The sequence below is a fragment of the Hemicordylus capensis genome, chromosome 11 (assembly GCF_027244095.1).
Source record: "Hemicordylus capensis ecotype Gifberg chromosome 11, rHemCap1.1.pri, whole genome shotgun sequence".
Taxonomy (NCBI): domain Eukaryota; kingdom Metazoa; phylum Chordata; class Lepidosauria; order Squamata; family Cordylidae; genus Hemicordylus; species Hemicordylus capensis.
Genome location: NC_069667.1, coordinates 17,434,080 through 17,446,968, shown reverse-complemented (window position 1 = coordinate 17,446,968; position 12,889 = coordinate 17,434,080). Strand labels below are relative to the sequence as shown.

The 12,889-nt window shown below is 48.1% G+C and overlaps 1 protein-coding gene across 4 annotated transcripts; it reads left to right on the top strand.

Moving 5' to 3' along the window:
• The first annotated feature begins 1,291 nt into the window (after positions 1 to 1,291).
• On the top strand, positions 1,292 to 12,519 carry RAP2C (RAP2C, member of RAS oncogene family). Of its 4 annotated transcripts, none has more exons than XM_053274227.1 (4): positions 1,292 to 1,410; positions 2,018 to 2,868; positions 6,471 to 6,790; positions 9,512 to 12,519. In XM_053274227.1, the coding sequence occupies exons 2-3, from the start codon at positions 2,596 to 2,598 to the stop codon at positions 6,747 to 6,749; spliced, it is 552 nt and encodes a 183-aa protein (XP_053130202.1). In that variant the 5' UTR covers positions 1,292 to 1,410; positions 2,018 to 2,595; the 3' UTR covers positions 6,750 to 6,790; positions 9,512 to 12,519. The 4 variants fall into 4 exon arrangements, with proteins under 4 accessions (XP_053130202.1, XP_053130201.1, XP_053130199.1 ...); XM_053274226.1 differs by lacking the exon at positions 1,292 to 1,410 and adding an exon at positions 1,741 to 1,868; XM_053274224.1 differs by lacking the exon at positions 1,292 to 1,410 and adding an exon at positions 1,757 to 1,909.
• The last annotated feature ends 370 nt before the right edge of the window (positions 12,520 to 12,889 follow it).

Here is a 12,889-nt window from a genome sequence, read left to right as displayed (position 1 = left end):
TTAACACGGATGTTGGGCACAATCAGCCAAGGTCATGAGACCAGCAGGTCCCCAGGCCTAGATTGTTAAGTGAAACCCTGATGCTGACACCTAGTGGCACTCGCTGAGTTTTAAGTTTGACAAGCCCAACAGCAGAAAAAGTTCAGAAAAATACAGATGACTTTCCCGAAGAGTCTAAGGAGAGAGTTTAAAGCCTAACCCCTGCTAACTTGGCAAAGAGGCACCTTTTAATTTGGTGATTCTCTTTATTTAGCAGGGGGAGAGTAACTGGATCTATCCACCCCCAGCACAGAACCTCCAGTGACTGTTGCTGGTGTCGATCTTATGTTTCTTTTTAGAATGTGAGCCCTTTCGGGACAGGGATCCATCTTATTTATTTATTATTTCTCTGTGTAAACTGCCCTGAGCCATTTTTGGAAGGGCGGTATAGAAATCGAATAAATAATAATAGCAACAGCAACATCAACAACTAATACATTGTTGCAAAAGCTGCTTCAGGACTAGAGTTTGTTTTCTCAAAATTCGCTCATTCATTCATTCATTCATTCAATTTCTATACCACCCTTTTAAATCATTAAGATACCAGTCTTTGTTTGTTGCTGCAACTCACTAACACATCTACTAGGGTTGCCAACATTTCATTGCCAGAATGAGGGACACAAGTTTGTGGGAGCTGGCTGCGGTGGGGGGTGTATGCAGTGGTAATCAAAGCCTGAGTATCACTGATGTATATGTAATTGAATTATCTGCTACCGAATAAATGAGGGACAGATGCTGTCCCTCTAGGGACCAACATTTCATCCCTGAAATGAGGGACATCCTGCTGGTTAGCAACCCTAACATCTACCCTTCTGGAAGATGTTTCTTGGAGCTTTCCCAGACAGCAGGGTTGCTTTAAAGATAAAAGGGATGATTTGGATGGATTTTGTTTAAACAAGAAGTGAGTTCCTCAGGGCAGAAACCTTTCGTAATGATAAGTAAATGATTACATTGTTTGTTGGTTTTTTTTTTTTAAATTGTTAATAAATGCTATTTAGAAAGCAGAACCCCTAATATGAGAAGAGGGTTTTGCAGACCAGCAACAAAAGACCTGAATCGAGTTATCTCTGAACTGAACTACTGAATCAGGTCTGCTCAACTTGGTGTTACACTTTTCACGCTCCCTTCCTTCCCTGAGATGAAAGCTCAGACAAGGGGCTTATTTGTTCCCCTTTCACTGGTTAAAAATGCGGAAGCTGGCGTTGGCCGTGAGCCTCCGGGTACAGAGCGGTGCCGCTCCATCCTTCAGCAGCTCTATGGTTCTCTATAGTTGTGAGGGTGGGACACCTGTTCAGCTTTAGACCGGAACTGCCAAACAGGAAGACTGTGCCGGTGAACTTACGTCTCCTCACCACCACCACCCCTCGCTTTGTGAGTGTCATTCAAATCACGACTCTAAACCACGGAGAATGAGATTATAAAGTTTTTGGGTTGTTTTTTTAAAGTGTTGGGCTATCTTTCACCAAAAAGATGCAGGGAGGCAGACCGGCGGAAATGCAGGCTCTGTACCCGCAACTCTCGCCGCAGCGTCCACTCTAGCTTTTCCTCTCCCCTCTTCATGGTCATGTGGGTGTCTCATTATTCACGTTCCGGCCGCTTTCTCTTGGGGGGGGTCTTTCGGGGAGCCCGTGCGCATGCGCCTTGATGCTCCTCGGGGGTGTGTGTCGGTCTTTAAAGCCCCCCTGCCGCGACTTCCGCTTCCCGGAAGTCGTGCAGCCGGTGCTGCGGGCTAATGTTCCGGGTAGGCGGGCGGTTCCCCACCCCTCAACAGAGCGCTGCGGCCGGCCATGGAGTGAGGCGGCAGTGGCGGCGGCCGGGGCGCGAGGCGGGTGAGCGCCAGCAGGCCGGGGCGGCAGAGGGACAAGGGGCGGTGAGCAGCCTTGGGCCTGGTTGGAGTTGGAGGTGGGGGGCGGCGCGGGTGACCCTCTCTCGTTCCTCCCGCCTTGACGCCCTTTTCTCTCCCCTCCACCCGCTGCAGGCAAGACGGAGCCGCCGGACAGGAAGGCCGACCAGACTCGGGACGCCCGGACCCCCGTTGACCTCGGCCCCCCACCCACGCAGGGCCTGGACCCTTCCCTGCCCACCCTGATCCCTGTAGGAGATCCGAGCCTGTCCGAGGAGCCCTTTTGCTCCCCTCTGCTGCCCCAGCAGAGCCGGGCTCTTCCCTAGACTCTTGTGGGGGGCTCTGTCCTGTGCCCCGCACCTCGTCCCCCCTTCCCAGAAGAACCTCTCCCCTCCCGCTTCCCTCTCCTCCTCTCCCTCTTTTGCCTACTTCGGTATCTCCTTCACTTTCCCCACCAAGCAAAGGGGCCAGTTCCGAGCCCCATTTTGCAAATCTGCAGAAGAGAGGGGCGCTTCTCCCTTGCATGACCCAGCCGCCTCGATTTACTGTTCTTCCTTTTGCCATCTGCAAACTGGAAAGTGCCCTTTCCCCAAAGAGGAGTTGCGCTTTCTCCAGTCTGCTGTGTGGTGTGTGTCCCCGACACCCACCGGCTGCCCGCCTCCCAAGTTTGCAGTATCCCTGTTTTATGCTGTGCGGAGGGGAAGATTGCGCCCATGAGGGAGTACAAAGTTGTGGTTTTAGGGAGTGGGGGGGTGGGTAAGTCAGCCTTGACTGTCCAGTTTGTCACCGGGACGTTCATTGAGAAGTATGACCCCACCATTGAAGACTTCTACCGCAAAGAGATCGAAGTGGACTGCTCCCCGTCAGTACTTGAAATCTTGGATACCGCAGGGACGGAACAGTTTGCTTCCATGCGGGATCTGTACATCAAGAATGGCCAAGGATTCATCCTTGTTTACAGCCTAGTAAACCAACAGTCGTTCCAGGTAATAAATGCAGCTCCTCTGATGGTGGTGGTGGTAACGTATCTCATAAAAAGTTACTACAAAGTACCTTGACCAGCTGGGGAAAAAATCACTATGAGACCTGCACCTTGACTTTATGAAGCTGATATCCATGATCACAGTTGCAGCAGTATGGAGTTTTACCATAGTACTATTTCTCCAAAGCCCGTGTTTCTGAACCTTTCTATATAATGTTTTGAAAGCTGCCCTCCTGTATTCTATTTTGGATAGAAGAAATAATAGCTGATTCTTGATTACTCAAGCCTGTAGTTGTAAATTTTGTTGGCATATGTGGATTTTTGCCTCCAGTGCCTTAAAAGAGGAAATACTTTGATTATGCATCTGATTTGCATGATTTATCAACCTTCAGATTTGCTCAGTTCACAAACATAAGTTCATTTGTTCTTGGGCAGCCTCTTTTAATCTTCTTGCTGCTATTTTAATAGCTTGATCTAGAGATCTGGCTAGTTTAAAATGTTTGCACTGTGCTCATAAATCTGACTTTCCTTGGGTAGTTATATTGAGTATTGGGTCTAACTGCCTGGGTTTCTAGGGATGGTTCTGGAGGGGAGAGGCTGTCTGGACTGGCTTCCTGTGTGATGCTCAAGCTTGCACCTATAGTCTAGCACCAAAAATGTCACTGTTTGGCACAATCTATACGTGCAGCATCTTGCAAAATACAAGAGAAGAGGCTATAACACTACAGAGGAAGTTGGGAGAAATGAAGGCTGATTAGGTGGGGGAAGAATGTGTACATTTGTTTGTTTTTAATTTATTTAGGCTTGGTCACAGGGGACTGTGGAGTCCGAGCGGTTGTGCTGAAGGCTTTGCAGAAAAGGTGGATTTTGAGGAAGGATTTGAATTAATTAGAGATTCTGTGAGGTAGTTTAACATGAGGGGCTGTAGGGAGAAAAGGAAGTTATTTGAAGGAACGGGAGACCTGCTAAGCAGTGTTCCCTCTAAGGTGTGTGCATGTGCATGCGCTCACAATTTTTTTTGATGTCTGCTCAGTTAATTTTAGATCCCACTCCGGTTGAATCAGGAAGGCCCCGCTCTGAATGCATGTGTGCACACACTGGCTTGATAGTGCCACCCACAACAAAATTCATTCCACACAGAGATGAGAAAAATTAGAGGGACCACTGAACTTGAGAGGGCTAAAACTGAACAGGCAAAGTTCTCAAAGAGGAGGATATTGAAATACAGGCGTGGCGAGAGAAGGGGGCAAAGCCCTGGAGGACTTTGAAGGCCAGGCCAGGCTATGTCTGCAATACCTGGGAGCAGGCAGGAAGTTGGTGCAGGGATTGAAGGAGTGGCGACGAATGTTCAGAGGAATGAGAGGTGAATGACTGCAATTGCAGAGTGCTGGACAGAGGAGAGGCCTTGTAGCCTGTGAGTGGCAAGAAGCGAATGGGTGAAAGCAGGAGCTGTCTCCCTTGAGGGCCGTGCGAGGCTCCCTGGCACCAGCAAACATGCTGAGTTGGGCAGACTCCAGCTTCTTGGCAGAGCCTGCTACACCCATGCAAACGAAGAGGCAGAAGCTAAGCAGAGGAGAGGATGCAGAACTAGGGAAATGCTCCCCAGATCCCAGGCCTGTTTTCCTTGGTGTTCCTTTTCTGTCCTGTTTGGCTGTATCTCCTTCCTGTTCATGCAACATTATGTGTTCCAGCAGAAAGACAGCTTAATAAACCCCTCAAGTCCTCGGAGTCTGTGCCGAACGCCTTTCCACCCTTCAAGTGGGCCAGCGGTGCGTTCTTGCACTTCAGTTGCTCGGGGGCTTTTTCAGCATTGCTAATCAAAAGGAAGTAGGCGTCAGCCTTCCAATGTGACTGCATTAGTAATTGTAGCTTTCAGTGCTTAATTACTTCTGTGTCTTAGGGTTGTGCAAGACACTGTAGATCTTGTGTGACTTATTTATAGGAATGTTCCAACCGCACAGTATAGAAACGCCTGCTTGTCTCTTTGGAGGCTCCAGTGGACACCTGCAGAGCCCACCAACTTGGGTTGAAGTCTGCCAAGTGCTTAACAACCCCGCTATTATTGCCGTTCAAGACAGACAGCAAAACTCAATGGTTTATCACAGGGTTTCTTCACCTTGGGCCCCCCAGATGTTGTTGGACTACAACTCCCAGAATCCCCAGACATGGGCTTTGTGGCTGGGGATTCATGGGCTTTGTGGTTGTGGCAGGACGCAGGACATTTGCCTTCCTTCCCCTCTTGTCTGACTTTCACATAAGCTGCGAGACTTCAGGCAAGAGCTTTTTCTCTTTTTAAATCTGTGTGAACTGTTTAGATCGTTTGACTATAAGCACATAGCTGCACACTTGTAGCCACCTAATGGCGCAGCGGGGGAATGACTTGACTAGCAAGCCAGGGGTTGCCGGTTTGAATCCCCGCTGGTATGGGAAACACCTATAATGGGGAGCAGCGATATAGGAAGATGCTGAAAGGCATCATCTCCTACTGCGCGGGAGGAGGCAATGGTAAACCCCTCCTGGATTCTACCAAAGACAACCACAGGGCTTTGTGGTCTCCAGAAGTCGACACCGACTCGAAGGCACCCTTTACCTTACACACTTGTAGGTCTAGAGTAGTTGCCCTCTTCCTTCATCTTGCAGTTCCCATTGGCCAATCCCAGGGCCGCACAACCTGGATCCCCCCTGCAGATGTTTGACCTACAACTCCCACAATCCCTGACGATTGGCCACCGTGGCTGGGGATTATGGGCGTTGTAGTCCAAAAAGAGCTGGAGGGCCAAAGTTATGCAGCCCTGGTCTATTCCAATCCACTGAGAGAGGAGATACACAGCTACAGATTTGGTCCGAAGCAGACCTTAATGCTGAATGGTTAAATCATTACATGGGCACACAAGGAGTGTGGTTTCCTTGTGCTGTGCCTTATCATGAGAGGACAAGCAACATGTGGAATAGCTCACTCCACACTATGGACACAGAAGCTTAACTTCTGTGCAACTTGGGACTCCCATTGGAATACCCTTTTTGGACTTCTTAATACTTCATATGTTCATAGACCTGTTTAGAGAGAGAGAGTGTGTATGTGTAGGTTTTATTCATATGTTACCTACCCTCTATGAAGCAAGAATATAGACTTGTGATAGTTTTAATCCTAAATATAAATGTTTGGACAAACATAGATGAAAGCATAATGCATATATCTGTGTTTAGGGGGGCTCTTTCTGCATCACTATTTCAATCCTTGAAATAAAAACAGTTGTCTTAAAATGAAATTTTGGCTTTTTGATGTATTCTTTATATTTTGATTATGTTGGGGTTATTCTGTTCTGGTGTCCTTTCTCCCCCTCTTTCTTTTTTCTTTCTTTCTTTCTTTCTTTTTGCTTGAACATTTTGAGCGATGAAAAAGTGGAATATTAATACTTTAAGTATTTGCTGAAAAATAAAACGTGTCACAAGTTTTAAAGACTGGAGACACCGTATGCATGTTTGCTGTCGGAAATTACCGCAGCTCCTCATTCTGGCTGGGGATTGTGGGAGTTGAAGTCCAACAGCATCTGGGGAGCTAAGTTTGAGAGCCCCTTCCTTAGGTAGTTTGCTTTTCTTCCTCAGGACATCAAGCCAATGAGGGACCAAATTGTCCGTGTGAAGCGGTACGAGAAGGTTCCTCTCATCCTGGTGGGAAATAAGGTGGATCTGGAGTCGGAGCGGGAGGTCCTGTCGTCAGAAGGCCGGGCGCTGGCTCAGGAGTGGGGCTGCCCCTTCATGGAGACGTCGGCGAAGAGCAAAACCATGGTGGATGAACTCTTTGCGGAGATTGTCAGGCAAATGAACTATGCGTCCCTGCCTGAAAAGCAAGATCAGTGTTGTACAACGTGCATCGTCCAGTGAGAGCGAGCGAGCAAAACCTCAATCATGGCCATCCAGAGCAGGTTGGTGGAATCTTTGTGACCGGTAGAGCCGCGACCCCCAACAAAAGAGTGTGTGTAGTTAGGCTTGGGTTAGAGCATGGTCTTCTTATCAGTGAGCAAGCCTTGCCTTGGCGTTCCTGCAGCGGCCTCGGAAAACGCCTTGCCCAAGGCTAGCCAGTTGCGTCTGCTGCTGAATCAGGGATTAGACGTGGGTTTCTGAGGTCCAGCACTCCAGCCGGTTGACTGCACTAGCTTTCACTGGATAGCACGGACTCTCCTGCTCCCTGGAATTCTCATAGCAGGTGATGGCAGCGTTGGATCTGTCGAGTGTCTTAATAAGTCGCTACCTTGTATTTAGGCCTTGGGTCCATCTATCCCAGCAGACATAGCTCAGTGGTGGAGCATCTGCTTTGCATGCAGAAGGTCTCAGGTCCACTCCCTGACAGCATCTCCAGGTAGGGTTGGGAAAGACTCCTCCCTGAAACCTTGGAGAGCTGCTGCCAGCCTGTGTAGACCGTACTGAGCTAGGTGGACCAGCGGCCTGACTCAATTTAAAGATGCTTTATGTGCCCAGTACTGTACTATAGAGCAGGGATTCTCAGCGTTGGGTCCCCAGATGTTATTGGACTTCAACTCCCATAATCCCCAACCAAAGGCCACTGGGGCTGGGGATTATGGGAGCTGAAGTCCAGGAACATCTGGGGACCCAACGTTGAGAACCCCTGCTATAGAGGTTCCCAACCAGTGGTTCTCCAGATATTGAGGAACTACAACTCCCATCATCTCCCAGCCACAATAAAAGGTAGCTGGGATGATGGGAGTTGGTGTACCACTGGTTGGGGTTAGGAACTCCAGCTGTTGGGGCGGGTAAGTGCACCCACCCCAGCCCTTAAAGCCCCCCCCCCCCACAGTCGAACCAGCCCCCGCCGGCTCCATGCACATTCCTATGTACAACTGCCAGAGCCTAAGGTAGAAAAGCTCACATTGGGAAATCACAGGGGTGGGTTTCTGCATTACACACAGGCTGTGTTGCCTCTAGTCACTGGGGCATGAGTGCGAGTGAGAACATCCAAAGTGTGTAATGAGGTGTCGGAGGCGAAGGGTTCAAATCGGAGTGGCAGTGGCATCCTGGGTGGCGCTGTGCAGTAACTGGCTTAGCAAGGCACTCAGGACGTTACCAGAGACTCCTTTGCTCTTCCTCGGGTCTCATGAGCTGGATGCTGGGGTGCAACCTCTGTTTCCCAAGGCGGTTGGCTTGCCAGGTTAAGTCGGCTGGCCAAACCCCTCTCTTTTGAGCTGGCCTCTGGTTTGTAGGCTGTGAGATGGAAGTTTGGGGTGGCCTACAAATATAATACATAGATAGGTAGATGCAATTTCAGTGGTTGAGGAGGCAGCCGTATGCATACCATCCTACGCAAGTGTAGGTGTCGCTCAGCCCATGGTGGCAAAACGGTTTCCTAAACGCACATCCCCGGCCATGCAAATTGCTTTAACAATAGCATTTGAAAGAGAGGAACCGCTGTCAGTCCGGGCTGTGCTTCTCCATCGTGCAGAGCAGGAGGTTACGAAAGCATTGGGTTGTGTCAGCCGTCTCTCGAGTGTGTTGACGTTGGTCCTGTGTTGAAACCCTCCTTGGTTGCTTCAAGTAGAAGAGAACTGAAGCCATGACACAGTGGAGCCTTTTGTCCTGGTTTGCCACTTCCACCCTTGTGACCGGCCGGCCGGCTGGTTTCCACTCCCCACCCCCTCAGCCGAATTTGATGTGACGCTTTCTGTTCCACTGTGGTGGGGCAGGGTGGGGCCGTCTTCAGGCTGGTTTCACGTGTAAAACACTTGTCACCACAGGTGGCTGTCTTGCACCACATCCGGCCGTTATTCCAGCTCCGTCTTGTCCGTGATGGCCGGCAACAGCCCTGCAGGGTTTCAGGTCAGGGTCTTTCCCTGCCCAGCCGGGGCAAGATCTACCATAGAGGAACTTCAGTGAAGTTTGCCATGATGAGAAATAATGGTGGTGGTTTTTATTTCTTCCTCCTGAGCCATTTAGGAGGCCCCTTGCTCAGAATGCCTGTTTGCCCTTGGAAAAAGGCGGGCATTTCCCCTACTGCTGGGATCTGGTGTGGGGGTGTGAGTGCCTGCACTGCCTGGTTCCCACCCCCTGCTTTCCCCTGAAAGCAGAGAAGCCCAGAGAAGGGCCACCATCTTTAGTGGTGGACAATGTTCCCTGCAACAGAAATTTCCGGATGTTGTTGACGAAAAGTAAAGTTGTGCCGACTCCTGGCGACCACAGAGGCCTGTGGTTGTCTTTGGTAGAATCCAGGAGGGGTGGACCATTGCCGCTGCCCGCACAGTATGAGACGATGCCTTTCAGCACCTTCCTAGATCGCTGCTGCCCGATATAGTACCGGCGGGGATTCGGACCTACAACTCCCCAAATCCCCAGCCAGAGGCCATTGCAGCTGGCATTGCCGGGAGTTGTAGTCAGCACTGTCGGGAATCCCGATGCCAGGGAACCCGGGTGGTGAAGTGTGTTGTCAAGCAAAGCATAAGGAGAGAGCCAGCAAGCGAGGGATCCTTTGCAGGCAGGAAAGAGCTGGAGAGTCCCCAGGTGGACCTTGGGCTTGGCGAGCTGGCTCAGTTGAGCCTCTTGCTGCTTATCGTGAGGCAGCCTTGCAGCACGCATGGCCCAGACGCTTTCACGAGAGCCGAGGCCTGCCCCTGACTCACTCTTTGTCTTCACTGCAGATGAAAACTCAGAGGAAGTTTACACAGATGCTGCTTTGGAGAACTCTTTGTTTTCGCCCCAGGCTGCCCAACTGAGCCTTGCTAAATCCTGTCTCTCTCTCTAGAGCACACTTCCAGGCACCGGAGTGCGAAAGGTCGCTGGCATCCGCCGTGGGGAACCGTGGGCCTGCGACAGAAATGCTCAGCATCTTTACCATACTCTCTTTCTCTCTCTCTTTTTAAAAATCTGTTCTTTAATCTCTCGGTCCTCTCAGTTTTTTTAATAGCTTTCTAAGTTCCTATTAATGGCTAATATGCAAGAGTTCTTTTTAAAAAAAATATTTTGATTTCTTCTATTGATTTCCAAAACTTGTATTTATTAAACTTTAAAAAAACAAAAAACTCAGTATTACCTACTCAATGCCTTTTTAAGAGAAAGTTTTAATGGAGAATTAAAGTGAGCCTTAAACGAATGGTTACTTCTGTATAGTACCTCACATTCATGCTTGATTTGCAAAAAAAACAAAGTATTCCCCCCTCCCCCCAAATGTCATTGGTTGAAACTTTGAAATGTTCTGTTTTTCCTTGCGATGCAGTCATAGAAAGATACAGGAGAATCCACTTATGTTGTAAGGATGTAAAATTCCTCTTCACAGCAAGTGTGGCAGTTTGTGTGTTCAGTGTGTCTCAAACTTGGATCCCCAGATGTTGTTTGGACCACAACTCCCATCATCCCCTGCCACCATGTTGCAGGGGATGATGGGAGGAGTAGTCCAGACATCATCTGGGGACCCAAGTTTGAAAAGCACAGTGCCTGACCTGATGTGAAGATGGAGGATTACGTGACAGGAACTGAGGACATCCTGTAAGTTGTATGTGTGGTTTTTCTCTTATCACATGGTATTCAAATTCTGTGTTCTGTTTTGTGTTTTAACCAATGCTACCATAGTATTGAAAACCACCAGTACATCCCTTTCTTTGGTGGTGGTGGTTCAGCTTACCACCTCCTGATTTCTGATATGCTTTTTCCCAATATGCCTTCTTGGAAAGGGAGAATGCATTCCCACGGGGTTTGTATTCCTGAGCAAAATCCGACTCTGGTTTGCTCAATAGGATTAAGACATCTGGTGAATTTTCACACATGTCAACCAAATGCAAATAAAATTTACTTTACACTTTCTAATTCTTAAATGGTCTCTGCTAATAATATTTTGAAGCAATATCTATCCTTTGTTTGCCCTGTGTTGCACTGGGTGGTTCTATTTTAATTTTATTTTTTATTTTATTGGTGTTTCCAGTGAATAACTGAGTATTAATTGGCATAACAGGGCGATAGTGTGAGCGGTAATGCCATGCGAAAAATGCATTACTCGGCCTTTGCCTTCTGCACAGTTTACCTGATTTAACCTATTTTGTCTGGATACTTGAAATCTTTGAACAGCAACACAGGTATCGAGCAGAATGAAGAATATATATAAATAGTTGAAACCTTTGGATTTATTAACACAGCTTTCTCCCAGTTTGAATAACCCACAGCTCGTTTAACTGCACCAGAGTTACAGGTTTAAGAGCCCAACTAAGTCATTTGAACTAATTGACTTATTCTAAGTCATTAGAGTAAGTCGTATTCCAATTTAATATGAATACAGAATCCTCCTGCAATAGCAGATAAAGATGGGCAGTGAATTCTCTCTGTTAAGTACCTGTCTGAGGTGAGGCAACTCAGTAATTTAACGAAAGAGAGGCACCAGCTGCAGAGAAGAAAAATAAGTTTTAACATTGGATCTCCAGATTCCTGAATTTGCAAGGGTTTACATGAAGCTGACGTTAGGTTTGCACTTTAATAGAATACTTAAACCGGAAGACTGTTCTCAAAATATATTTACATGGTGATGTGTTAACAGATGTGCCAAGGAAACGCAGAAGTCAAATGAGCTGTCAGTCTTAATTTCCTGTAAGTGAGAAGGAAAGGAAAGTCGCATTGCTTGAAACTAGCGGCTCTTCCTCTATTTTGACTGATATCTTTAGTTACATTTTTTAAAATTACACTCTGTTTTTAATTGATCTCTGCACCTGCAACTGGCATGTTAACAGAGAAGGCAAAACTTGCATCTGAGGGCAGCCGCTTCAGTAGTGCAGCTTGGAATAAAGGACCAAACAGTTAGATGAAGTTTCTCGTAGGCTGTAAGGCAGAACTGGAGGCTCATGTGACACGTTTTCACAGCACGCTGACCTCTGTCTCACGAGCACTGTGCCTCCGAATGAATGAATGAAGTCTGTGTATAAACTCCCTCAATTTCAGTGGGGCTCGCTGAAGGGAAGGTTGCTGGTGGATTGGGTCCTTCTGTCCTCTTCGGACATCTGTTTGGGGTTCAAATCACTGTGGTAGGGCTCTTCAAACACAAGGTGTGTTTGGGTATCTCTCAAACCATCTCAAGACAACTATTCCCTTTTTGCAGGGGTTCTCAAACATGGGTCTTGGGCTGTTGGTGGACTGCAACTCCCATCATCCCCAGCCACAACGGCCCAGCTGCTTTGAGGAGATGATGGGAGTTGTAGTCCATGAACATCAGGAGACCCACATTTGAGACCCCCTGCCTTACTGAGAGGTGGCGAGGATGTATTCTGGGCCAGTTGTGCCCCTTTGATGCATCTTATTCCTTGCCGGCCTCGCTTTGTGTCTTTCTGGCTGCCCAGGGCGCATGAACACGGCCGTCTGATTTTTATTCTTATTTTTGAGAAACACTTCCTGGGGGTGCAATAGCAACCTTTTGCATGGAAGCAGCTAATGGCCCGATACGCGTGAAGCCTGCAAATACCTACACGTATCCAATGTACTGTATCCTCCTTGGTAAAAAGTGAAAATCTGAAAATTAGCAAATGAAAAGGTCGAAAAAATGATCTAATGCTTTGTAAACCTCCCAAAAAAGCCTCCTTTTCCCCCTGATTCATCCTTATTTTGTACGACAACCCTGCAATCCACCTGTTTGTAACTTTTTCTAATAAAATAGATACCTGTATTACCAAAACTTGAGTTGTCGTGGTTTTTCCTGATCATCTTGGGCTAGTGAATGAAAATAGGGCCTTCTGCTCTTCTTTTGTGGTCATCAGCATGCTGTGTGTGTTTGTGTTTGGGCAGCTTGTTTCATGTTGGCCCCAGACTTCCTGGAATGAGACATGGAAGGAGGTTACTTCTGGTTGAGGAAGAAGCCACCTTCCCTCGCTTAGAGGATCCTTACCCCTCCCCCTGACTAGCACAACCAGAAAACTATGCCAACGTACATCGTTCGTGTAGGCTGCAGAATCCAGCTTTCCTTGACATAGAACTCGGATCAGCCCTGCAGGATTTTATTGTCCCTAGCACAGAGCGCAGAGGGCATGTGGTTGCCATGTCGTGAG